At 36.4% G+C, this 26,647-nt stretch overlaps 2 protein-coding genes across 3 annotated transcripts; one reads left to right on the forward strand and one right to left on the reverse strand.

Annotated features, from left to right (window-relative positions):
* The first annotated feature begins 1,284 nt into the window (after nt 1–1,284).
* Nucleotides 1,285–16,302, forward strand: LOC109092163 (phosphatidylinositide phosphatase SAC2-like). The gene is made up of 20 exons (XM_042768329.1): nt 1,285–1,747; nt 4,582–4,662; nt 5,726–5,862; nt 6,611–6,739; nt 6,978–7,145; nt 8,045–8,101; nt 8,540–8,738; nt 8,826–9,005; nt 9,311–9,378; nt 10,446–10,570; nt 10,685–10,762; nt 10,852–10,972; nt 11,206–11,334; nt 11,917–12,034; nt 12,128–12,326; nt 13,196–13,267; nt 13,369–13,442; nt 13,540–13,685; nt 13,860–13,942; nt 14,128–16,302. Exons 1-20 carry the CDS (start codon nt 1,651–1,653, stop codon nt 15,242–15,244), a joined length of 3,378 nt encoding a protein of 1,125 aa, XP_042624263.1. The 5' UTR covers nt 1,285–1,650; the 3' UTR covers nt 15,245–16,302.
* A 1,698-nt stretch (nt 16,303–18,000) lies between these two features.
* On the reverse strand, nt 18,001–25,857 carry LOC109078936 (mini-chromosome maintenance complex-binding protein-like). 2 transcript variants are annotated; one of them, XM_042768328.1, is made up of 16 exons: nt 25,800–25,857; nt 25,540–25,625; nt 25,028–25,168; nt 24,811–24,852; nt 24,024–24,113; nt 23,764–23,893; nt 23,439–23,593; nt 23,116–23,213; nt 22,858–23,027; nt 21,856–21,979; nt 21,511–21,628; nt 21,244–21,409; nt 19,865–19,998; nt 19,134–19,298; nt 18,500–18,588; nt 18,001–18,413 (listed from the first exon to the last, which is right to left on the reverse strand). In XM_042768328.1, exons 1-16 carry the CDS (start codon nt 25,855–25,857, stop codon nt 18,287–18,289), a joined length of 1,893 nt encoding a protein of 630 aa, XP_042624262.1. In that variant the 3' UTR covers nt 18,001–18,286. The 2 variants fall into 2 exon arrangements, with proteins under 2 accessions (XP_042624262.1, XP_042624261.1); XM_042768327.1 differs by having other exon boundaries at nt 24,024–24,116.
* Nucleotides 25,858–26,647: the final 790 nt, after the last annotated feature.

Below are 26,647 nucleotides of genomic sequence, written 5' to 3' on the forward strand. Positions count from 1 at the left end.
ATTATGTAATCAGTTGGGGATATTATTACATCTAGATGCATTTAATTCCTTTTAGGATACGATTCAAAGGCTGTAATGTACAAAGGCATTGTGGAGAGCTACAGCTACAGCTTACTGCCAGCTACAGTTTACCAGCCAGACAGCAAGCAATGCTGACTACTGCATCTCTCCAGTCGTTTTAGAATTGATTAAAAAAATATATAAAATAATATAGTCTATCTTATATTACTATTAATTTAAAAGAAATCCTAAACAAAAAGTTAGGTGGTCTTATAAAAACATGTTCATAAGGCCTACAATTCTAAACTACAATTTTACTATGTGGTTATTTCATATGATTTTTTTTATATGAATCCTATGGAAACATTGGATATTTTTTTGGGACCATTCACACAGAACCTGTGTCTGCATTCAAAAACATGAGGCAGGGCAGCTGAATGGGAAAACACAAAGGCAAGTAACGTGATTTTATTGTTTTTTTTTTCACTTCATCGGAATGGCACGAAACTTGGTTTTGGCACTTCCTATGAGAACATTAAAAAAAATCAAGAACATGATTCAAAAAGGTTAATGGTCCTAAAAAAAAGCCACACTTGTCCTTCTCATGGTCAAAAATGACTGCATTGGAAACATATGGGAAACAAATTTCAAGTAGCTAGTGGAAATGATTGGTACTGCTCCCAATTAAAATCTTTCTGAATGCTCTTTTTTGTGATATCCATCTCAAATTTGGAACACAAACTTGTTTAGATGTATGCTTTCTATTTCTATTTAATATAAAAAAAAAATTAAAAGTATTTTTTCATATGTTTCAAAAACTAAACTCACTTTAATTTAACACTTAAGTAACTAACTTTTTTTCACTTAAGGAATAATATCCAAGTATCTTTAAAAGAGAACAATTTAATTCTGTGTTCCAAAGCCCTCAATTTTTTAACTTGTAAATTTCCTTCATTCAATCATTTGATGCACCATCATGATTCTAAAGAACATGTAGGCCTATAATTCATTTCGCACAGTGCTCAACAGACAGACTCATTATTATAACTTATTTAGACCCACACAACAACCATAGATTACTTTTATAGGCTTGGCTTGGAATAATGCCAACTTTTTCAACCCTTCAAACATGGCACCAGTATTATATTATTGAATCAGGTAATCAGTTATATAAGTGTCTTCAAAATACAAATGCAAAGTAACGATCTAACATAAAACAATAGGCTACATCAAAACAATTAAGTAGCCTACTGCAGGTGGGGCATCTCAGTCACAGATGAACTATGATGTGCGGCGTGACGGAGGAAGTCACGTGTGTGAATAACTGGAGGAAATTGTTTCAGTCGCCGCTGCTCTCCTCAGTGGAAATATTAGACAGACCGGCACATTTCCGAGCCACAGTATCGCCCTTATTTAAGTGACACTAAATGCACCGACGACTCATTTTCGATGATCGGCTAGTAGCTCACATAAAGACATGATGCGTTATCAGATTATTATAAACATTTACACAAGTACACAGCTAGCAGGCTAGCTGGCGTCTATTGGGACTGCCAGTGGACGAAAAGCGAGCTGTCGCATTTCCTCGTTTCTCGGATCGGGAACAAATCCAGCGGTTTGGTGTCGAGAAGCTCGTATGTTTTGGTGAACATGGAGCTGTTTCAAGCTAAAGATCATTATATTCTCCAGAGCGGAGATAACGCGCTGTGGTGCAGCAGGAAGGATGGATCTATGGCCGTGAGACCGGGTAATTCTTACATCACTTTCTTATGCACTGTACATGTGTTTAATGTTTCCGTTTTCACTGTCTACATTGTTGCCATTTCTTGTGCATAATAGCTGGTCACTATACGCTGCTCCAAAACAGAGACCAGATGAGTAATTTGTGCTCCTTTTGGAGAAGTTGGCTATTTAAAATCATTGTGAAATTGTACAGACATTAAAGAGATGGAAATGTTATTTTCATATTTGTCGATTGAGGCTGCTGTCTGAAAGATGCCCAGTTGTTTTGTTTTCATTGCCCTACTTTTAAAGCAGCGGCGCGTGTTGACATGCGTGTCAGTGCAGACCTCTGGTGATGTTTTTGGTAGGATTTCGTGCCTAAAACCCCTTTTTCTTACTACATCATTTGGGGTTTGAGCGTTTGTATGTTTTGGTCAAGGGCGTTTAGATGTCAGCCTAAGACTCTTAAAGGGATAGTTCACATAAAAATGAGAATTCTGTCAGTATTTACTCACCATGTTATTCCAGACCTGTATGACTTACTTTCTTCAGTTTATGTTAGACTGAATGCTAGGCACTGTCAGGCTCAGTTATGATTAGTTTTTCATCTTTTTTCTTCAAATAATGAAAGTGAATGGTGAAAGCCTTTCATTCTCTAAAAATCTCCCTAACATCTCCTTTCATGTTCCAAAGGAAATCATACAACTAAGAAGAAATATGTTATGTATATGGTAGTTGTATGAGAAGTATGATTTTATATGTTCTGTATGTGTTTTTTTTTATTTATTTTTTTGAAAATGTTTTTAAGATGTTTATGATTTAGAATGTATGTAAAACTGACATCTTAAAGACGTCTTTCAGATTAAGCGATATTTAACAGACATCTTGCAGATGTATGTGTGCTATCTGGGAATTAAGGGTGAGTAAATGAAATTAAATGGCTACTATATAATACAATAAACAAAAAAGTATATTTTGTATAATAAATTTATCATATATATTTTGTTTATTTTTGCATTGGGTCCAGTTTGAAATTACTCTTTCCCAATGGTGCAGGCTGCATATGTGAATAATAATAATATTTAAGCAGTTTACAGGGCTTACAAGTGACAACCAAATGGCCTTAATTAAACAGTGATAAAATGTCAGTTGTAAATAAATATTTAAATGTCCACTGTTGATGTATTTATAAATATGCTGGCCAGAGCTAATGCTGTGAGGTGTTGCACAGGGGAATTATATAGTTACACTGTTAAATGGCGAAGGTTAAAGTGAGAGTCAGACATGTGACTGTTCTTCTGGAGAAAGAACACAGGCACAGTAGATAGTCAAATGAGAGTTTTCTGCCCAGGCTTTAAACCAAGAATTTACTAGTAGGTACCGACGCACTTCTCTAACCTTATATAATAATGGTTTGCATGCTCAACCATGACATGTGTTTAACTCTCACAATGCAACCCTTTGTTCCATTTTTGGTCATCTTACCTTTAAAATATTTACCTATCCAAATCACTTTTATATCTTGTCAAGTCTAGAACTAGATGGTCAGCTAGTCCATCTCTCCGAGTATCAGAGACACTACAGCCTGTGAAGATTTGGAGGAGTTCTAGTTGTTTTTTTAAGCATGTGCATGCAGCCAGGCTGATCGGGTTTAGGTTTCAGTGCTTTTCCATTATTTAACTGGATAAGGGTTTCCACTGTATGCAATAATGCATGATGCCTACAGTCTCGGTTCTTTTGAATGAATTCCTAACACAATGCATCATGCCATAATTGCCAACGTGGCTGAGTGAGGATATACAACTGTAGTAATTACTACTGTGTTTATTATTCATTATTCAGTGGTTTAGTGTGGCAGATTAAAGAATAGTTCAACCAAAAAGTAAAATTTATTAGCATTGCATCACATGCTTAACAATGGTTCCTCTGCAGGGAATGGCTGCTGTCAGAATGAGAGTCCGAACAGCTGATAAAACATCTCAATAATCCACAAGTAATCCACATGACTCCAGTCCATCAGTTAATGGCTTGTGAAGTGAAAAGCTTTGTGTTTGTGAAAATCACGCTTCCAAATGTAAAATTAATGGTTATCCACTTCAAACTTCTATAAGAGATCAACTGTGAGATCACACTGATGTATTTTTAAGTACAAATTGTATTATAATTATAACAATTTGAGTGCAGTTTTAAATTTCAGAATTTCTTATTATTTGGTGATAGTTCCTATTAAGTCATTGGGGCTACCAAGACATCATTCAACTCCATGGATGTACCAGCATGGCCTAGTAGTTGGAGATCTTCCCTCAGACTGGAATGATCCCCAGAGCCAGGTTCATGGTCATTATGGAGGGTTTTTAGCAGCTTCATGATTCAGCTCATCCAGCTCCGACCCATTCATCATCAGACTGTGAACATCTACTTCCAAAACTGGATTTCTGTCAGATGATCGTAGGAGCCATAAAGCTACCATACACTTAGACACTCCAAAAAAAAAACAAACAAACATTTCAGACCCCTGAACAACACTCATAATAACGATGCAGGTGATGCTAATCAATCAGCTTTTAAGAGGAGCTACTCAGCAAGTTTGTGACTCAAGTCAGCAGTCATCATTGTCAGGAACCTGCCTCAGAAATGCCTTGGAAAGTTTTTTGCAATCAATTGTGAGCAGCCACATAACCTTGGAAAGTCAAATGAAACTCTGATGGTTCTTCTGATGCAGTGCTGAAAAAAAATACAAATTTGTGTATAGATAAAAATAATAAAGATGCAAAGATGTTCATTTGTATGTGTAACAATTATAAATATATATATTAGGAACTGCAACACTTATGACTTTAATTTTCATCCTTCTTTCAGCAACAGAGCTGCTGCTAGCATGGAATCCTGTCTGTCTGGGCCTTGTAGAAGGTATTATTGGAAAAATACAGCTTCATGCCGGTAAGTCTAATCATCAGACTTGTATATTTACTGTATAAAGGATGAGAATGCCATTTTAAAACTCTAATATTTGTAATACATTTGGTGACTCTTGGACTAAAAACAGACTTCTAATGTTGTTAAAATACCATATGAATTGAATTGATTTAATAGGAAGAAACTGGGTACCAGGCACTCATTGATTAACATAATGAAAGGCAGCTCCAGCCCCAGAAATATCAGCTTAATTTGGTTTATTACTGTTTTGCAATTTCTAAATGTCTTTCAGTGCTTTGTTGCCTATCTGTTCTGATGGAGCTTTATCAGGTTAAATACAGTGATGTTGAATGATTGCCATATTTACATACAATAATATTCAAAGAATATTGTGGATTCATAAAAGATCTACATATAGACATCCATTTCCATAGAGACCAGTTAACTAAACAAATGCCTTTCACTAGGTAAAAAAAGGAAGGTCTTGAGGGATTTTTTTTCCACAGAAGTGAAATGATGACATGCATCATACTTTCATTTCACCATTCATTGGCTGATTTGAGAAGCCGTTGTTAACAGGTTGACTTTATATGTATAATGTTATTATAGTCTCGGTCTCTCTTCCTTTTTCAGAGAAACCCTTGCTGATGTCTGTATATGCATGGTGCATTTTGTACTATTATTGATGGATAAAATAATTAGTTGACCTTTTATGCTTGGTTTCAGTTTTTTCAGTGCAAACTACACAGATAAATGAGCCATATGAGTTTGTAGCTACATATTCTACGTGCCTTACTTAACCTAATCCGATGGGCAAACCTGATATTTCCTTGCACCGCTCCTACAAAGAACCCAGGCTGTTCTCATTAAATTTTCCAACCAAAACATCTTAGAGTTGCCTGCGCCCTGGTGTGCTTTTATCTATGGATTTACATGAACTTGTCAGTGAAAGTATGACTGCATCACGCCTATCTTTGAAGTCATTGTTATGAGAATGTTTGCCATAGGAATGAATCATGCCAGATAGAGCAGGAAAATGAGGTGTGGAACTCTGTACTCATGACACACTCCCCCCACCTTTGGGCAGATCTTCCTCTGGGCCTCATTCTGATTCGCCAGAAAGCACTGGTGGGCCAGTTGCCAGGAGACCACAAAGTCTACAAGATCACCAAGATTGTAGTCATTCCACTCTCAGAGGATGAACCACAGGATCTGGAATTAGAGGTGACTAATGCTGACTGTTTGGTTCAAAATGTTCTCCATGCTGGATCTGATTAAACTCGGTATAGAAGTCAAAAGTCATAATGAATAGATGTGTTGCTCTAACATTTCAACCGTTATTTCTTGTCATTGTCCTTGTTGGTAGACATTAATTTATTGGATCCTGTTAGAATTTACTGAACTCCTTCCCAAATTCCCAAGAGTATTTCAGCCCTCTTGTGTAGTAAATGGTTGACGTACAATTAGTGCAAGAGTAGTGGTGTGTGTTTCTAAGGGGCTCCAGAGGAAGCATGATGTTTCTAAGAAGTCAGTCTCTCAGCAGATCCTCTGGGATTGAAAGGAGATGTTTAACCATGTAAGTGAAACAGTCAGAGGTCACTGTAATCCATTCCTCCTGGCACGCTATCTCAGCTTGAGTAGTTTATCACAGAATAATTGCCCTCTCTTACTTTGGAATAGCAGCCTGCCTGTGTAGTTTGTCTTTAGCTGTTCTGTTTTATGGGCACATGAATCTGTGCTGGCATCAGCATCAGGCTAGTTTTAGCACACATCTTGGCACCCCCGTTAGTTTTAATTACAGGAATTAATTTAGCAGAATTTTACAGATGGACTTTGAGCAGGGAAACCGAGATGTTCATGTACTACATTTGTACTAGGTATAAATTGAACTATTTAGCTTTGTTTGTAATGGTACCAGATAGTTAGCACTACCAAAAGAGTCAACTGTTCTTTTCCTCTCTTTCACTTTCAGCTCTGTAAAAAGCATCATTTTGGAATCAACAAACCGGAGAAAATCACCCAGTCACCGGACGACTCCAAGTTTCTGTTAAAAACCCTGAGTCAGATCAAATCTAATGTTGCCGTTCCCATCAAGAAAAAGGTTGAGGGCTTGTTTTGAAATTTTGGTCATTGGTATCAATACAAAATCATTTTGAGACTAACTATTCCCATTTCACTTCATCTGTTGACATTACATTGACATGTTAGTATGGTTATTGTAAAATCATAAAAGCAGAACCTCCTGATTCTTCCATAAATTGTCATCTCTTTAACTTAGAACTGTCTCTTGAACCTCATTTTGTATGTTCACTCCCATGCAGTATTCCCCTGCCTTTCAGGTCAAAGAGAATAAAGAGAAGGAACGTCTGGAGAGGCGGCTGCTTGATGAGCTCTATAAGATATTCATGGACTCGGATTCATTTTACTATAGTCTTACCTATGACCTCACCAATACAGTTCAGCGACAGGGAGAGTTAGGCAAGTCAGATCAGCCCTTGTGGAAAAAGGTGAGAAGCTGGGTTATTGTTTTACATACAGTAGTTCAAAATGGGAGAGTTAGGCAAGTCAAAATGTAAAAAAAAAAGATTTAAGGTTGCAACTTAAATGTAGTTATTAGTTGTTTATTAACCCTTTCTTTTTTTCATTGAGCAACAGATTAAGAAAGATTGAAAAAGACTGACTTGAGGATAATAAATAAATTTAAAATGTGTTGTTATTGATATTGGTGACAGTTATGTAAATACTTTAGAGAGCAAGAAGTGCTTTGAGTGACGATGTGGCTCACTCTTTTACACTCGTCCCACACATAGAGGATGCAAAAATACATTTATAGCCAAGCTTCATTTCTCATTTCTTAAAGAATAGATCATTATATTTAGACACTTCCTGGACAAATAGTCGAGTGCTAACAGATCAGTATCTGTTATTTCCGAGGATGCAGCTACATTAAAACAATGAACAAAGACAGAAGGAAAGAAGTGGTAGTGAGTGGGTCACCACAGTGTTGTTATTAGTAATTAAAACTAAATGATTAAAAAATGTTTTTGTTAATTGAAATAAAGCTGATATATATATATATATATATATATATATATATATATATATATATATGAAAAATTACACTGATATACTAAAATTACTGAAACTGAAAATAGAAATATTTTTAAACAAACTTATCAAATGGAAAAACATGTAAAACAAAAAATGTTTAATAAAACTTAACCTAGAATTAAATTGAAAACTGAAAATATAAAAATAAAAGTACATTTTAATAAAGGTAATTTTCCAATCTCACTTCCTGTTTCTCTGTATGTTCTAATAAAAAGACATTTACACATACCATCTTACAAAGAATACTGATCCACTCAGAATACTGATCCACATAATATATTTTTGTTCCTTTTAGGTGGATGATAGATTCTTCTGGAACAAGCACATGATCAAAGATCTCATCGACTTGCAGGTGCAAAACTGTTTTTCTCAAATTTCTTGAAATTTTAATTGTTAATATTTGAATATGCATACCTATTAAACCTTGTTTCCGGCATGAAATAAAACAATGTAATTGCGTCTTTTTTTCCCTCACAATTATGCCTTTTTGTCTTGCTAATGGGAGCGTATAACTCATAATTCTGTTTTTTTTTTTTTTTTTTTTTTTTCAGAATTCTGAGTTTATTTCTCAAAATTGAAATATATATTGCAGGTTCTAAGTTTACATCTCACAGTTGTTGTTTTTCTGCCACAGAATAAGAAACAATAATTAACTGTGACTTTTTATCTCACAATTCTAACTTTTTTTTCCCCCTTAGAATTACACTTAATTATAATTTTCATTCTCTGGTGGAAAAACTCTTCTATACCAGCCCTGAATGGTAATAATACAAGATGTCCTTTTTTGCAGGTGCCTCAAGTGGACTTTTGGTTGATTCCTATCATCCAAGGGTTCGTGCAAGTGGAGGAGCTGGTGGTGAACTATAACGAGAGCTCTGATGAAGAGAGAAGCAGCCCGGAGACACCTCTGCAGGAATCCACTTGTGTGGATGATATTCACCCACGCTTCACTGTGGCCCTCATCTCCAGACGAAGCCGTCACCGTGCAGGTAGGTACACTAATTAATAAAGGCAAGTAATTCATATTTACTCACCATGCTGTAAATATAATAATATCATTGTGTTTTCCACTAAAGGAATGCGCTACAAGCGGAGGGGGGTGGATACTGATGGACACGTGGCCAACTATGTGGAGACGGAGCAGATAATCCACGTGCACAGTCACACGCTGTCCTTTGTACAAACACGAGGCTCTGTCCCTGTGTTTTGGAGCCAAGCTGGGTATCGCTACAACCCCAGACCTCGGATAGAGAAAGGTGAAGTGTATCCGTGTAATCGATTCTCTCTTCAAATCATAAATGAGATCTAACTCGCAGCACAGTCTAGCACTTCTGTTTATAGACAAGCTATCACTGTGATGCATCAGTGTAGCCATTGTCTGGAAATGTTTTGTCCTGTGGATGGCGTCAGATGTGGAACTGGCGTGCCACTGCTTTCATGGTTGAATATAGTGCTCAGAGGAAATGTTGTGGCTCAGTTGTGATAATTCAGAGCTTTACTGTGATGCTTCTGCAGTGCTGTTTCCTATATGATGTTATCTCACAGATGTGCTTTGTTGCAGGCGAGAGGGAGACTATGCCTTATTTTGCTTCTCACTTTGAACAGCAAGTTCAGATTTACAAAAAACTGGTAAGGTGTGTTTAAAATAGAACAATTTCAGCGAGTGAAATACTATTATTTTTTAAAAGTTATATAGAAAGTAGTGCTATTCATCAATTAAAATATTTAAACATGATTAGTGTCAATGTTTTCACAGTTAATGCATTCTGTTCTTTTGTAAGACTATAAATGTGTGTAATTACTGGATTGTGTGAATGACATTTGTAGTGAAATAATGTGTAATATATAATATAATACTAGATAGAGGTCCTTAAGCTCACCAAGGCTGCATGTATTTGATTAAAAAAAAAATCAGTAAAAACAGTAATATTGTAAATTTTTATTACAATTGAAAATAACTGTTTTAATATAATTTTATTTGTATGTCGTTTTTTACGATACAGATTATTGCAAAGCAACTTTACAGAAAATTAAGTTTCTACAATATTTAGTAGTAGCTTATCAGTGGTGACACTGATATGTGTCAGTTTATGTGTATACGGCAGAATTTTTTAGTATTTTTTTTAGTAGCTTATAAGTGGTGACTGTTAGTTTTTTTGTATGCGGTTATGCAATCAAACTTATAGCAAAAATGTGGTAGTTCTGTATGTTGTCTCTGGGTTAGCATCATCTGAGGTCCTCTGAGGCATCATCTCTTCTCAGGTGTTCTGGATCCAGACTGGAGCTTGTGTAAATCCTAGTTACCACGGGATGTAAATCCCGTGGCAAAACAGAGAAACAAATAGAGACATTGTTTCCTATTTAAATATATTGAAAATGTAATTTATTCTTATGATGGCAAAGCTGAAATTTCTGCAGCCATTACTCCAGTCTGCAGTGTCACATTCTAATGTGCTGATTTGGTGCAACAGTTGTTATGCTTAATATTTTTGTGGAAACGATTTTGAAATGGAAAGCTTTTGTAATATTATAAATGTCTTTTCTGTCACTTTTGATCAATTTAATGTGTCATTGCTGAATGAAAGTATAATTAAAAAATAAACATTTAAATGGTGGTATAAGCAATAATTATTTTTCAATAAAAGAAATTGAAATGTTTTTGGTAATTTAGCACTGATTTTCTTTCCCCTCATCAGGTGATCATTAATTTAGTGGACCAAAATGGACGCGAAAAGATGATTGGTGATGCTTACCTCAAACAAGTGCTGCTGTACAATAATCCCAACCTAACATATGTTTCATTTGACTTCCACGAGCACTGGTAAGAACCCCAAAGTGTGATGATCTAAAGATCAGCCCATCCTGATGATTTTTACAAAAGAAGTCTGTTACAGTTAAATCTCAACAGCAGATTTTCTCCTTTGTCTCTTCCCAGTCGAGGAATGAAGTTTGAGAATGTGCAGACTCTCACTGATGCCATCTCTGACATTATCACGGACATGAGATGGGCCTGGTGAGTCTTTCATTTGCTCAGAAGACCTAATTCTCTCATAAGAACCGCTTTTGCTTCCGAGTAAGTTAATATCATTGATTTGCAAATAGGGTGGACCAAGCAGGAGTCATCTGTGAACAGGAAGGCATCTTCCGGGTTAACTGCATGGATTGCTTAGACAGAACTAATGTGGTACAGGCAGCTATCGCCCGCGTGGTCATGGAACAGCAGGTATTCAAATTCACCTTTTAGATTTGAACACTCCACACAGATAAGTTCACATAAAAATTCAAGTTGTTTTTTGGAGAAGATCATGTGCTAAATGCCTTAAGGTGTACATAAAAATGTGGCTTCTAGGAGCGCTTGCATATTGCAGCCACAGAACAGTGCAGTGTCTTTGCCTCACTCAGCTGCTCTCAGTATGCCGGTACATTCAAAGAGTCTTTTGATCTGTTTGGTTCCAGCTGAAAAAACTTGGTGTAATGCCACCCGAGCAGCCACTGCCCCTCAAGTGTTACAGGATCTATCAGGTGATGTGGGCCAACAATGGAGACACTATTAGCCGTCAGTATGCTGGCACAGCTGCCCTAAAGGTAATAGACTAAATGCCTGCCATTGATTTTATGTTGTCCCCATTGCCCATTTACTTCACCATCTGTCAGCATGTAGTATCTAGTTTGCAGATTGACAAGTCAATCTTTTAACTGATTACCTTATTGTGAGTGACTGTATTATAAAATAAATGATTATATAATTTATATATATCATCAATATATATATATATATATATATAATATAAATGATATATATATATATTTCCCCAAAAAATTAAATACATTTTGCTTTCAGTTCTATAAATTTATATGGATAAAAAAAAAAAAAATCATAATTTAATAAAATAAGCAATACATTTACTCATTTTATAAAATATAAAAAAAATACTATTTAATTTAATAAAATATATATAAAAAAAAAAGAAAAAATATGTATTTATTTTTTACATTTTGTAATTGTATTTTGTTGTTTAATTTGGGGGACCTATAGTTATTCCCTCAGTGTCTTTTTAAGGAGTAAAAACTGACACTAAAACTTTTAATCTCATGGCTGAAGTAGGACAGTGATGACCACCCAAGGAGTTTGTCAGCTTTTTCTGATGTATGCAATCTGTTGTGTAGGGCGATTTCACACGAACAGGAGAGCGAAGGTTAGCGGGGGTGATGAAAGATGGTGTGAACTCAGCTAATCGTTACTATCTGAACCGCTTCAGAGACGCCTACCGGCAGGCCGTCATTGGTCAGTATGAAAACTTCTCCTTTTTAGGTATACAATGCTAATATCCCAGCTCAGTGCCTCATCTGCTGTGTACTGTATCTCCGTTCCTCCCAGATCTTATGATGGGCCTTCCAGTAACAGAAGACCTGTACTCCATCTTCAGCAAAGAGAAGGAGCATGAGGAGAAAGAGAAGGAGAGCCAAAGAGGAGCTCAGGAGCAGGTCAGCCTCCTGCTGCAGACATACATGCAGCTGCTGCTGCCTGATGATGAGAAGTTTCACGGGGGATGGGCACTTATCGACTGTGATCCAAGGTGAGAGCCCTCCACATCATCATGCAGTGCTTTGGAGAGAGTTCTCATTTCAAGCAAATTGTATGATGCTGTTTCAGAAAATTAAGGGACTGTTCACACTGAAGGCATTTTTGTGTTAAAAAATGCAAGACACATGGCAAAAAAAATGAACTTTTTTAACAATTAGAATGCTATATCTTGCAAGAGCATCTGTCTAATGCATGATAAAAATGAAAAAGCAGCACAGTGGAATGCAAAAATGCATTCTGTGTTAACAGGCCCTTAAAATGGTATAATCCTATCTTTTTCATTTATTTATTTGGAAATATTTATTGCAACTTAAGAATAAAATAAATTACAATAATATTCAACGTATTAAAATAAAACTGCCATAATAGTGAATAGTAAACATTTATTATGAAGCATGATTTAAACATTTATATTGTTAGTTTACTCTTCCTCCTACAGTTTATTGTCAATGGCTCAGAGGGTACTTGTACAAATGTTTTTTTGTATTTTTTTTCCTATTTGGTTGTATAATAATTGTTTGGGCGAGGGAGCCATATTTCCTCCATTCTTTCGAGCAGTTTATTTGGTGGTAGGTCATGGTGAAAGATGCCTGAAAAACTGTTAGTGATTGGGTTGGAATCATCTTAAATCTTTGCACAAGGTTAGCTCTGTCCATATGTAATGCTTATTTGAGGTAATGTTTACACAAGGTATACTCAAATAAGCATGATAGATTATGGTCAGAAAGAAATTCTAGTAAAATTTCATGCATTTTGCAAGGCATTGTCTATTGTTTCTCTTTCTCCAGGGTTTAATGGTACTGTTTATTGGCCTCTCTTTCATGTCGACCTTTTATTATACAGTTTTTTTTCCTCTATTAGTCTTATAGATGCCACTCACAAAGATGTTGACGTTCTTTTGCTGTTGTCCAACTGTGCATATTATGTAGCCTAGTAAGTGCAATTTCTCCCAATGTTTATGTTTTTAAAAATAAGAAATCCTTTTTCTTGGCATCGGTTTAGTAATGCCACTTCACTTTGCTGTTGCTGTTTAGTTATGATGAGGAGGCGGACAAAGTCAACCAGTACCAGAGGCTAAGTTTAGAAGGACTTGAAAAGATCGAAATTGGTAAGAGCTTGTAGATAAACTTGTGGGTGTCATTTTTGTCCTATTAAATCAAATGTTCTGTGATATCATGACAGTTTGCCAATGTTTGTCTTTTTAGGTCCAGAACCGACTCTTTTCGGAAAGCCTAAATACTGCTGCATGCGACTGCACTATAAGAACAGGGAGACGAGCGGTTACTTCCATACGCTGAGGGCTGTCACACGAAATCCAGAAGATGATGGAAAAGGTTTGTGCTGGGATACCATGATTTGTTTAGCCACTAGTTTTGTATTGCATAATTTAATTCTGTGATTGACATTATGGGTTAAGTTGGTAAAAGATATAACTTGGCTGTCTGTATGCTGATGTAGCATTTTGTGTTTGTTAAATAATTTATCCTTTCCTCTGCACTTGTTGGGTTGTTTGCATTTCAGACACACTCAGTGCATTGCGGAAATGCTTCGTATTACAAAGCAAGCTATGGGGCTTGACGTCCAAGTTATTGAGAAGAAACTAGAGAGGTAAAAGGAAAAAAAAAAAACTTTTGTGAATTTCTTCAGAAAATGGCTTTGCTCACATTGCAGGGTTGATTTCTGATCCTAAACCAGTTTCAGTGAAATGTGTTTTTTTCTGCTATCTTTAACAAAGCCAAATTGTGCTGGATTGTTGGTTTGTGATTAATCTTGCTTTAATTGCTTTGTTTCAGGAGACACAGCAGACCACATGAGGATATAATGGGAATACAAGGGAAAGCCGTGGACCAAGTCCTTGGGTCTGGTTTGGCTCAAGGCAAAAGTTTCCTTTTGAACAAATTTTCAACACTAAACCAGAAAGTAAAGCAGACAAAGACTAACGTCAACATTGGAAACTTCAAGCCCTTGAGGAAACTAGGGACCTTCTCAAAGCCTGAGGTAAAAGTGAACTTCCTCAAGCCAAATTTGCATATGAACCTCTGGAAATCAGACAGCAGTTTAGAGACTCATGATGGCAATACGGGTTCAGCAGCCCTGAAAGACCTTAACAACGAACATTCTTCAGAGATTTCCTCTGATTCTGATTCATACAACTCTGACGAGCAGCGTTGTTCAGGCTCTCGGGAAAACGTAGACTATGTGCTTCCTAGCTGTGGAATTGTAGCATCTGTACCGCGACTCGGCAGTCGCTCGCAGTCAATTGGCAGCGTCGAGCTTGCAGTGCCCTCTGTCATCCGAGTCACAGGCTGTGATGACAAGACACCAGAAAGCTTGTCAGTTGGCCTGGATGGCCAGTCTCCTGGGGCTGCCTCGGAGGCAGAGGAAGCAATTCTGATTGACTTCGGGACACCTATCGATGCGTACTGCCACAAGTTCGTCCAGGATGCCAAGACCAAACCAATAGAGGTGTTCGAGTTGGCTCCAGCACCCAAACCACAAGCACCTCAAGCCCCCTCAGCTCCAGACGCAAAGCTGGGGTCTTCAAATTCCCAACAGCAGCTTCCTCGCCCATCTCAGCTTGAGGTAGAGTCCTCTGTCCATGGGGCAAATCTTCTGACTGTTCAACCTGCAGGCTCTGCCACATCATGTGGGTCACAAAAGAGTCTGGAAGGCGTCACAGGACCTTCCCCTGCAGACGCCAACGGAAGCCGCGTCGTGTCACCCTTTGCAAAGATCAGGAGCTCCATGGTGCAGGTGGCTAGTTTAACCCAGGCCGGACTTACCCAAGGAATCAACTTTGCTGTAGCAAAAGTACAGAAAAGCCCAGAACCAGACGCTGTCAACGAAACCCAAGAGAACGAATTGCGAGCCATGTTTACACAGTGCCAGACAAGGATCATTCAGATATAACGTGTTTAGCAGATGTATTTTTAGCATTAGATTGTGACTTCCAGTACAGTAACGGTAGCATAAGCTCACAAAAGTCAAGCCACACTCCTGATTTCCCCTCCAGTTAACCAAACCAAAGTTAACAGCCAGTGTTGAGTAGTAAGTAGTAGGTCTAAGATTAACCCGAGTTGAATCCTATACATCTCTGTTTTGCATGTAAAGAAGTAACTCTGAGTTGGATTACGACAGGCAAGTTTAATTGCATGTCGAGACCCAAGACCATAGAAATGTCATGTGACCCCAGTTGTGCAGTGAAATTCACTGGCTGTCGTACAGTAGCTGTAACTAAAATCTTTCCCGATTGGAATATCTATCAGTGGGCGGCTTAATATTTCACGTTAGACAACCAGACCGTACAGTTATGTGGATATCTTTGATGTGGTGTTTGTCAAAAAAATATACCAAAATAGGACCAGAGTAGTTGTATAGGATCTATGGTCAAATAATATTATTCAGCTGTAAGTATTGTATGTAAGTACTGTAGTAGATTCCTTTAAAACTCTCCAGTTAAGATGTTTATAGACAGAATTATATTTACATGCTCTTCAGTTTATAATCATAGCCGATGGAAACAAGATGCCTTCAGTTCTTTTGGGCTCTGTTGATGCAATCATGCAACTAAATCATTCGGTCAAACAAAACGTTCCGTTTCATAGCATTAGCAGACGATTAAAAGCAAGTTTTTGACAAGTCTACCTATAAATCTGTTTCCATTCAAGTCATTCAGGTTACATTTATGTTCTGTCTATAATATCTATGCCATGTCTTTAGATTTGATTTGGCTTGCAGATCATTTGGTTCAAAATTGAGAAGTGATTAGATCATCTTTTGAAGCCTTACTCCAAATGTTAGTTTTGGAAAAAATATCAAACCTTATTGGGTGATATCCAGTGGATCCTAGTTTAATTATGCATTAATTACTGTTGTTTAAGTGCAGATCCTGTGGGAGTGATGTGTGTGTATCAATAGATTCAATATCTTAGTTGGTAATTAATATCAAAGGTCTGAATAAGACACTGTGATCTCACATGAACATCAATGAGAACATTATATTGGCTTTTAGAGCTGGTTTATCAGTTCTTTGGGCCACAGTTTTTCAAATCCACTATGATCTTTGTTTCTCACAAACGTAATTTCTTACTCGTCTTTCTCTCACATGTACTGTAGCATAGAGTACTGTGCAAGGCAGTGGGTTACCCAATCTTCTTGCAGTGCATGCACATTCAGACATTCCTGGAGCTGGTACGTGGTTTTGATAACCTTCTGAGATTGGAACTGTCTGAGCTTTAATATATGGTGGTGGCTGTTATGCAATAGTGAAAATACATGTGCAGTAGTTTTGGTGGTAAGCAGAATTTTGTTACTTTTTTTTTTTTTTTTTTACCATTTAAGATGGCGTGCACTGGACTGCACTCTTTTTTGCTTTGAACGTGAAATGTTCTTCTTGGTAATCTTGAAGAACATTCCTCTTGTTTTGGAGGTGGGGCATATTATGTTTTTGGTTATATATGAATTTTTAATTTTCTATGCATAAAGACTTGCACTGTCCTTGTGGTGGTTCCCCCAAAAAATCTTAAATGTTGCAGTTTGTCACAAAGTGCTTTTCCACTTTTTATTTTCAATGTTTGTAACTGAACTGACATGTATTACATTTAGTCTTTTGTTTGTAAATCATTTTCAGCTTCTTCCCATTTGTATATTGTCCTCCATAAATGTTTGTGAATTTTCAACTATTGTACCCAACATCTTATTGCAGAGTATTTATTCAAAATTAATGTTCTCAAGCTTATTCCCCAGTATTTTCCTATGTTAATAATAATAATAATGTAAACTGCTGTATTTTAAAATGTTATGGGATGTGCCTGGGAGGATTTTTAAGTAAATATTTAAACAAATAAACTGTCATTTTGATTTATTCACAACTTTGATTACAAATTAACTAGAATATAAGCATTCACTAGCTTATTTTTAACAGTTGGAGAATCTTTTCTCACTGAACACTGCAGATATCATTCGAGAAATGTTTTTCCTAGCACTCCGCTCACAGATCTCACTGTAACCTCTCCTTACAGTGTCAGTATGTGGCTCCTCCCAGAGAAGACCTCAGAATTGCCCAGAGCTTCACTATATTACATTCTTTGCATTCAGATGCAGTCTGAGAGGTTTGTGACTCCTCCAGTCACGTTATAACAGAAGAGTAATCTGGTGTTGCACTGCCCAAGACATTCAACATGAACGTGTCATCACTTGCACTTTCAGGCCTTTGCTATTTTTAACTCTAAACATGCTGATGAACCTTCTTGTAAAGCTGTTTTTAACTTCATGATTTTAATTTATAGTAATACGTCAGACCAACAAGGTCCTTGAGTGTTAGAATATATATTGCTTTGACAACTGATATTCGCATAGTTGGTAACATGTTACAGTCCCATTAGTTAATTAATTTACATTAACTAAAAATAAGCAATGCATTTTTTTTTTACAGTATTTACTAATCTTTGTCAACTTAGTTTATTTTTCATGTTTAGGTCCACTAAATAACATCAACATATACTCATTTTAATAATGTATTAGTAAATGTTCAAATGAACTAAAATCAGTAACCGCTTTAGAAGTATTTTTCATTGTTAGCTCATGTTAACTAATGTACTGTACTAGTTAACAAATGAAACCTCATGGTGAAGTGCTATCCAACATTTTAAATAAGACTATATATACAAAGTTCTCAAAACTTTATTTTTCCTAATACCCTTGTGACATAAGTGTACATATTTGCTGTAAGGCAGTTATTTGTCACATGTTTGCATCTCCATATAAATGTTAATACACAAAGTATCAAAAACAAAATTTTATAATAATCTTCACCAGTGTCTGTAAGGTTTCCCACATTTAAAATGAAGTAAAAAAAAAAAACTGAACTGTATAAGAAGTCATACGAAAACATTACATTTTAATCCAAAATATAAACAAGTATGAAACGGTTTATGTAAGTAGTAATATTTTTTAAGGCTCATTTCCATTCACACATTTCTGCTGCTGTGTTCTACTCATTCTCAACGCCTCTAGCTGCTTGGCTTTCATCCAGCCATCTCTAGACAGTGTGTTCTGCCCATTACTTAATGAGAGCAACCTGAAACAGAATCCAAATTAGTATTTAATTGACTTATTATGGATAACATAACTAGATTAGTTGTGAAAGCGCAATTCAAAACTCACCTCGCAACAACCAGCAGCCTATGGAGGTCTTCCGCAGACATACTCTGAGGGTCATCTTTTCTCATTTCTACAAAGTCCTCTTCTACTGCCTACAGATCAAGAGCACCAAGCACAAGGCAAAGAATATTATTATGATGAACAGAACAATCATCTCTAAATTTTTTATTTTTTTTTATTATTTTGATGATCCACTGGCCGCTGTCGCCTTCAGTTTGGGGTTTAAAAGAAACTTAATATTCAGCAAAATTATCAGTTTGACAGCACTGACTAAATTGGAACTAAATAGTGCTGGATAATAACAACTGTCTTCTCTAGAGCTGCTTTATTGCTGAATTGAGTTCATTTCATAATTGATGAACTCTGCAACACTGAACTGACTTGAGCTGCATCTTCTGTAGGTCTTGTTTCATAATTTGATTAAGTTTGCACTATTACTGAACTAAACTGAATCAATGCTGAACTGACTTGGGCTGAATCTTGTGTAGAGCTGCTTTATAGATTAAATTGTATTAATTTCACAGCTAAAGAGCTTTGCAACATTAAAACTGTTATTTTCTTATTACTGTGAATCTGCTTTGAAACGATCTGTACTGTATAAAGCACTATAAAAATAAAGGTGACTTAAAATGCTGACCTTTGTGATCTCATCTGAAATGGTGTAGTTTAGAGCACGTGCCACACTCAGATAAATGCGATACTTGTTGAGCTGAGATGGAACCTGCGCCACCTGGACGGCGCTCAGGTACTCCTCCAGGTTAGGTGGGTTCAGGGTGGGCCGCAGGTGAACCTGACAGTCAGACTGAGAAACAAAAAAGAAAATCTTTGCAAGGACTCCTTTAAAAGTTGTACTTTCTAATGTGCCTCGTTTTTTAAATGAACGAGCACTGATATTTAAAGTTCTCATTTGTCAATGTCAGAAGCCATTAAGGAGTCATGAAACTACTTCTAATAAACCTTCAGTGCCTTTTTAAACTGTAAAAAACTGTGTATCGGAGCTTCATGCTATTAAATAAGTGGCCTGTTCTGGCCTCTCCCTCTAATGTCCTTGTGGTAGAGTTGCCGCCATGGCAACTAGAGAGCTGACGTACAGGAATAGCACAGCACATTCCACAGGCTGTTAGCATCACGGCAAAGCCACGATTAGAGCCTAGCCAGGGAGCTGACGACAACCCTGTGGACTGTAATGGAAATATTAGGCTGTCTTTACAACTGCCCGATGGAAACAACTCCCATGGGAGAGGCATTCAACCCAAGTCATTTTCACCTGTTGAAAATTAAGATGCCGGTCTCTCTAATTCAGCCAAATACGTGTGGTAAATATTTTAATAATAAAACAATGAAGAGACTCAGGCCTGATGTTCTTACCGGGAGGAGCGATCGGCCCTCAGATGTGATAAGCACGTTAATATTGCAGGAGAATTCCATCTGGTGGTAGTTGAAGTCGTAATCAACCTTCTGCCAAGTGATCAGGTTCCCCAGCGCGGTGATGTTTCGCACACCTACACCCAGGACAGATAGTACACAAAGCGCTGTGTCTCTATGAACAACTCGTAAGATAAATACAACGACTGAACAACACAGAGCAATACATTCTGAAACTTTTCCTTTAGGCACGCAAATATCTCTGCCAGAGATTAGATAAGTGTAAGTATATGAACACAGAATGTCAAGTTATTAAATGGCGACTCTCAATTGTAAAGGTAAGCCTAGTTAGGACTGCTCTATGCCTTCTGAAAATTCACAATGCTGCATAAATGCCAGATTAAATTAAGCCTGCATTGATCCACCTCAACACAATATCAAAGTATTAAAAAATATACAGATGTAACTGCTCTGTAAATGCATTCATGCCACCTCTGAGCAGCATTTAAACAATCTGTGCAAAGACACCTAAACACCACTTCAGAAGCACTTCTGTGGCACCTCTGCATTGTAAATTTGGCATAAAACTAATTAGGTCTATGTACATCTCAGTAAAAATAAAAAGGGATTTTTTTTTTAATTATTTTTAGATTGCTAATAATACATAAATGTCAAAACCACAAGCAGCCACTTCTTGACAAACACCAGACTTCCTGCTCATATGGTAGAGTCCAAAAGTGAGATCACCATTTCTCAAAATGAATATGGAGTACAAACTTTTTAGATTACAAATTATTTAATCAGCAATTCACTTCGGAGTTAAAAGTCGAACTGAAAAATGAACATGAATGTCTCTCTTTTGACAATGGCTGCATGAATTAAGCTGGTTTGTGTTAAGTGTTTTGTGTTTGGTTTATGTTCTGTGGATTGTTTTGAGAATGATCCATAGATCATCTTGAGCTTCAATGGAAGCAAGAACCAGTGTTGCATGATCAATGTCACATATTTTCTTTAGGTTTACCTAGAAATAGTGCATTTCACATATATTTGCCCTTATTTTTGTCAATCCAAATGAAGGTAATCTGATTTCAGATTCTGAACTTTCTGTTTCTGAAAGTTCCTCTAAACTTTACAATCCAATTCACATTTATTTATATGCGTATTAAGATCTACAGCACCCCTTTCAACAAAATCAAAATTTCATTCGGATTGAACTCAAATAGATTTAGGTGTTTAGATCAAGTCTTTTCAGACTGACTGAGACATGATTATGATTAAAAAACAGATTATTAGCCTGCATGTAAATATAGCCACAGTGGAGTCAGACCTACTGTACATCTAGTCAGCACAGTTCTTTTCCCAGCGATAATCAGCGCTCTCACCTGTGGCGTCCAGTTGGCCCTGCTCCAGCTGTGTCTCATCCAGAAACAATGAGGTGTTATTGGCCAGCTGAAGAGTCCCACTCACCAGGCGGTTAGCTGTGTAATCTTTCCGGGGCACCATCCTCTGGTTGTTCATGTTATGCAGGCTCATGCATAGCCGGTATGACTAGCAAGAAAGTGGAATCAAGTTTCAAAGTATAAGTAATACTACTACTGTTAAAGTAATATAACTTGACGATTTATAAAAGCTCAATCTAGATGACTTACAGATGGCACAAGCTGTTGGATGACCTTGTAAAGATGCTCAGTGTATGGAGAGCTGTGAGGACAGCCACTGAGATTCAAGGTAAATTTTCCCAAAGGAAGGACATCCCGTCTGCTGTATCTGCAATAAAAACACAGGGCAAACTTTATGATGTGTAGTCTGAAGGACTACTGATAACTATGTTTGTGTATGAAATGTCACTCTTTTTGAAATGGAAAATTATCTCAAAACATGAGGTAAATAAATGGCATAGGACTTTCCACACAATGCCACAAAAGCAATAATAATAGTTGAATTTGTGCTATAACTTAAACAGGGACTCCAGAAACCAGAAATGAGAGACGTACACATTAGAGATGAGATGGAGTATGAGGTACTCTGCAGCAAGTGAATCCCCCAAAAGGACATGTGTGAGGTAGGTGAGCAGCTCTGCTCTGATTGAAGCCAGTTCCCCAAGAACACTGCTTAAATCTGAAGACAGCATTCACAGATATACAACATCAGCAACTGTCTGAACAGTAGATACAGAAGTTCAATAGTTGCTGCCAGTTTGATTCTAAATAACTTTGAAAAATTTATTTAAAATTTCTTTTTAACATTTTATAAGAAATTAATTAGTACTTACTACTTGTCCAAATAAATAGTCAACAATTAAGAACAACGATTTTCTTATTTTAATCTTCATGACAATATTTTTGTTTAATATTAATGACATAATGGACAGTAGCAGCTCTATTTAACTGCTTTCACACCAGTGTTGTTAATGTTAACTGAAACTATTAAAAATCATTCTCATTTACCGAAACAAAGCTGAAATAAAATTATACAAACATTAAATGAAATAAAAAAAACAAAAAACAAAAATATGAAACAAGAAAATTAGAAATGTTGCCCTGGCAACTAATTTGAAGTAATACAATTAGTATTAATTAGTATTAGTATTAAAAACTAGTATTTAATAAGTTTATAAACTAAAACTAAATGAAAAATATATGGTAACACTTAAAGCCTTTATGTATAATGCATTATAATTATTCATAATGTGTTGTAAAACATTATATAGTTATAATTACAACCAAATTTAAAATGCATAGTGTAACAATGACTTGATAAGTGTTATAATGTATTAACTGTTGTTACAATTATTCATGAGATTGTACAATCCATTATAAGGTGTATTGCAAGGTATAATTAATGCATTAAAACTACTTTTATCATGCATTATTCATAAAGGTTTTAAGTAAAGTGTTACCAAATATATAAATGACAAATTAACAATCACCAAAACTTAAAATGTAAAGTGAATATATAATAAAAATTCAAATAAAAAGATCCTTATAATTTCTTACAGTCGCCGTTATTCTCCAAGACACTAGAGGGCAGTAGTGGGTTATTGTGCACTAGAGGCTGGGCATACAGCATATGCAGTCGTGGTACAAGTGATGCTGGTGGGCTGTGAACTCTTTGCTCCTCCACAGTCTCCATGCCTTCTGTGGGGTGCAGCAGCGAAGACGCCTCTCTGAAGACATGAAACAAATGTATTACAGTTTATCTTTACAAAAGCTCTTATTGCAATTACAACTATCCCAAAATGATGCTCAGATTACCTCTCATCTGCAATCACGCTCAAGGCAGGGTCCACAGAAAGGATACCAAATACTTCCAACATGTCATTCAGTTTGAAACCGTCCCAATCCTCATATACCTGCCAATTACAGAGGATGGCCGAGTTACTTTGCTGTGTGTGTGGGTGGGGAACAATTCAGTGGAGCGAACCATCGTATTATTGCAAAGAAATTACAACGTTAACATGTGTCTGCTCAAGACAACTTGATTATAGTGTTAGTCTAAAAAGTGTGCATTAAAAATGTCAATCTATGAAAAAAACTATTTAATTGAGAGTGTGTCAAGATGATGGTTTAAGATGAACCTTAACAAGACAGGCTGGGCCCTTTTCTCCAGGCAAAGGGAAGTTGAGGTCCAGACTGGATGTGCAGTGTGATGGAGACGAGTCGTGGCTGGGAGCTTCTGTCTCCTGACGCTTCGGCTCAATGTTCCCATGAGACTCTGCAGAGCTCTGAGCTCCTGTTCAAGACGAACGCAAATCATTTTTAATCTTGAACATATGATAGATAAAAGAACAAATCTAAGAATCTAAACTAATGTAATCTTAAATGATAGATGAAAAAAAAAAAGTCTACACACTCACTGGAACTGCATTCTTCAGACTGATGAACTTCATTTTTCCTTCTTACCTTGACTAACACCTTTCATCTGTTGGGGCTGTGTGTCCATCTCATCGTCCTCTTCATAGCTGCGCTTGTGCCTGTTTGGGACATAGGAGGTGGAGGGCACCACTCGGGCCTGACTGGTACCTGCGTAGCTGTTCTGAGCTGTTAAAGATAGCTTAACTTTTATACTGGTCAATAAGAAAAAGGGAAACCACCAATCACATGCTGTGTAAACTTATTTGAAGTGGAAACCAAACCAGTTTCTGGGTCCATGTGAAGGATATTTCCTTAACCCACTGAGATTCTCCTGGGATGGGAACACAATAAAAGGTCTGTCTCTCTGAAGTAACTGTGTTTCTTGAGTTGAAGTCCACCTGCTGATATAAAGTACAGTTTCTTATGTCTATTTAACCCTAATATTATGTTGCAGGTCATTAAATTTTTTAATACAGGTTAACATATGACATTTTTCTCGAAGTTTTGTGACTTTCTTATTTAGGGGTCATGAAAATGCCTGAAAATGTCGGTAAAATAATTATATTACAATTATGATATTTGTGGGTCAGCGTTAAACAGCTGTACAGTGACATAAAAGCTATTTTTTTTGGGATGTATTTTGTTTTGCTAATTTCTCAGCTACCCTTTGAGGGACTTTACATTTATGCATTTGGCTGATGCTTCTATTTGAAGAAACTTTTTTTTTTAAAGTAACCGTGTTTATAATATTCACATTTTATGAACAAATAAATGTTTAAAAATATTTGATACAGTTTTAAAAATCATAAAATCATAATTTAAAAATCACTCATGTTTATAATGTGTGAAAAGTAGTAATGTTAGATGTTTTACCCATTTTTCATACTGTGATTTTTAGTAAATATTTATTTAATCAAATAAGGGTCAATATGACCCCGACCATAAAAATTGTAACACAGTTTTGAACATAACAGAAACATGCTTTTAACACGCCTATGAGTTTGATCTGAAATAAATATAAAACAACTTCTCCAGACCTAGCATATAAATACACTGGTGTATGTTTACATGTTAACAAGCCAAATATTTACTCACCCCACCCTCTGTAATATCTTTGTATTTTCCACATTTTACCTGCTGTGAGTAAGGACAAGTTTAGAAATTATTCAAAAAATGCTTTATCATCTCAAAACACCCAAAGGTGGAAAACCAGCTGCTTTTGTTATGCATGTCATTGAGTTTTAAAAAAATAATAAAAAAGCAATAAACCTAGGCAAATGTGTTTCTATTAGACATCTTTAGAAGTACTTACTTTAGAGTCTAACGTGGGATCATTTGTCTCATAAACACCCATGAAAAATTCTGGATCAAACATATCCTGGACCATGCAACGAAATTTCACGAGGCTATTAGGCTTCAGGTAGTGCAGGGGAACATCATTCAGAGATGGAACCTGGAAAAAACACAAAAAGAATGACACCAAAGTCAAACAGGTGAGCTTGAGGACTGATCTCGCACTAAAACCATTATTTTTCTGGTTAATAATTAAGACAGTCACCACAACCCCATGTTTGACTACGCACAGCTGTAAAAATAACATGCTTGATAACGCCCACGCCGGTTTTTATGGCAAAGGAACCGGTTTATTGCATAATATTCATGTCATCTGTCAAAACAAAGCACTCCTCATATCTGCACACCGAGGACTAGCCACTATCCTAAACATAAGAACACAGTTTCATTTATTTCAGCAAGAATAGCGCATAACTCATGTGTCAATATACTTAAAATGTCATAAAATAAGATTTTAATAGCTAAATTTACCCATGTATGAGCGTCGTTTGGTTTCAGTTTCTCTTTGAAATACTCCACAACTTTCTTCTCCCAGTCTGGACAGGTGTTACTCTGGGCTGCAGGAACACAAAGCATAGCCACATTTTAGAAAAGTTATTTATACATGGTTATTCACAGTGTAATGCAGGCTACTACATGGAAACTGATTTACAAAGTGTAGCAAATTATGACGATCACACGCTCCTCTGATGAAATAACGTTACAAGCATAAGTATCAAAAAGTATCTTACCAAACAGCCCCTCGACAACACCCAGTGGGTCACTGATCCAGTCGTGAACCGTAGGCATTACAAAGTACGCTACTACTTCTTGATTGTTGATGCAGAGCACAGAGTCTAGTAGAGTTCAAAGCAGAGTTCACACGACTTCAGTGGCGGGAAAATTGCGTCATTGAACGTGACACGGCGCATGTCTTTCTTCAGCCCTAGCTACTACTACAATGGCTTAACAAACAATGTGACTTGTAAAAAAAAAAAAAAAAAAAAAAAAACAGAGCTTCTACAAACAATTTCAGACATTTATACATGTATTTATCAGCATAATAATAATAATAATACAGTTATACTAAATTGTAATACGTTAATAATATTCAGTAATTTATTTTGTGTTCAACGTATCGTAAAATGAGTGTGGAAAATGTTTCCGCATAAAGTTTGACATTTATTGAACTATTCGTGTATAGAAGTACGTGAAGAAGTACATGTTTGTACATATTTGAAGTTATTTTTTGAAAGTAAGATTTGTTTTTGTTTGTTAGGTTTTTTTATTTCCTAGCATCAAAAACCTAGCTAGTCTAATAGTTCACGATATACTACAAATGGCTCGTCAACGTCACGCAGATATGTATATCATATAGTATTCAGAAGCATTTTACCGGTAAACTTCTCAGAATCAATGAAGTGTAACAAAAAAAACCTCTATCTACCGTGCCGAAACAATTGGCTGCATGGAGGACATGGGATTATTACATGCCATGATTTGAAAATAAAGTAAAGGTTGAAATTTATCGAAAGCTCAAAATCTTACAAAAAAAGTTTTGCAAGATCGAAAATAATAATAATAAAAAATAATATTTTTT

Source organism: Cyprinus carpio, chromosome A13 (assembly GCF_018340385.1).
Source record: "Cyprinus carpio isolate SPL01 chromosome A13, ASM1834038v1, whole genome shotgun sequence".
Classification (NCBI taxonomy): domain Eukaryota; kingdom Metazoa; phylum Chordata; class Actinopteri; order Cypriniformes; family Cyprinidae; genus Cyprinus; species Cyprinus carpio.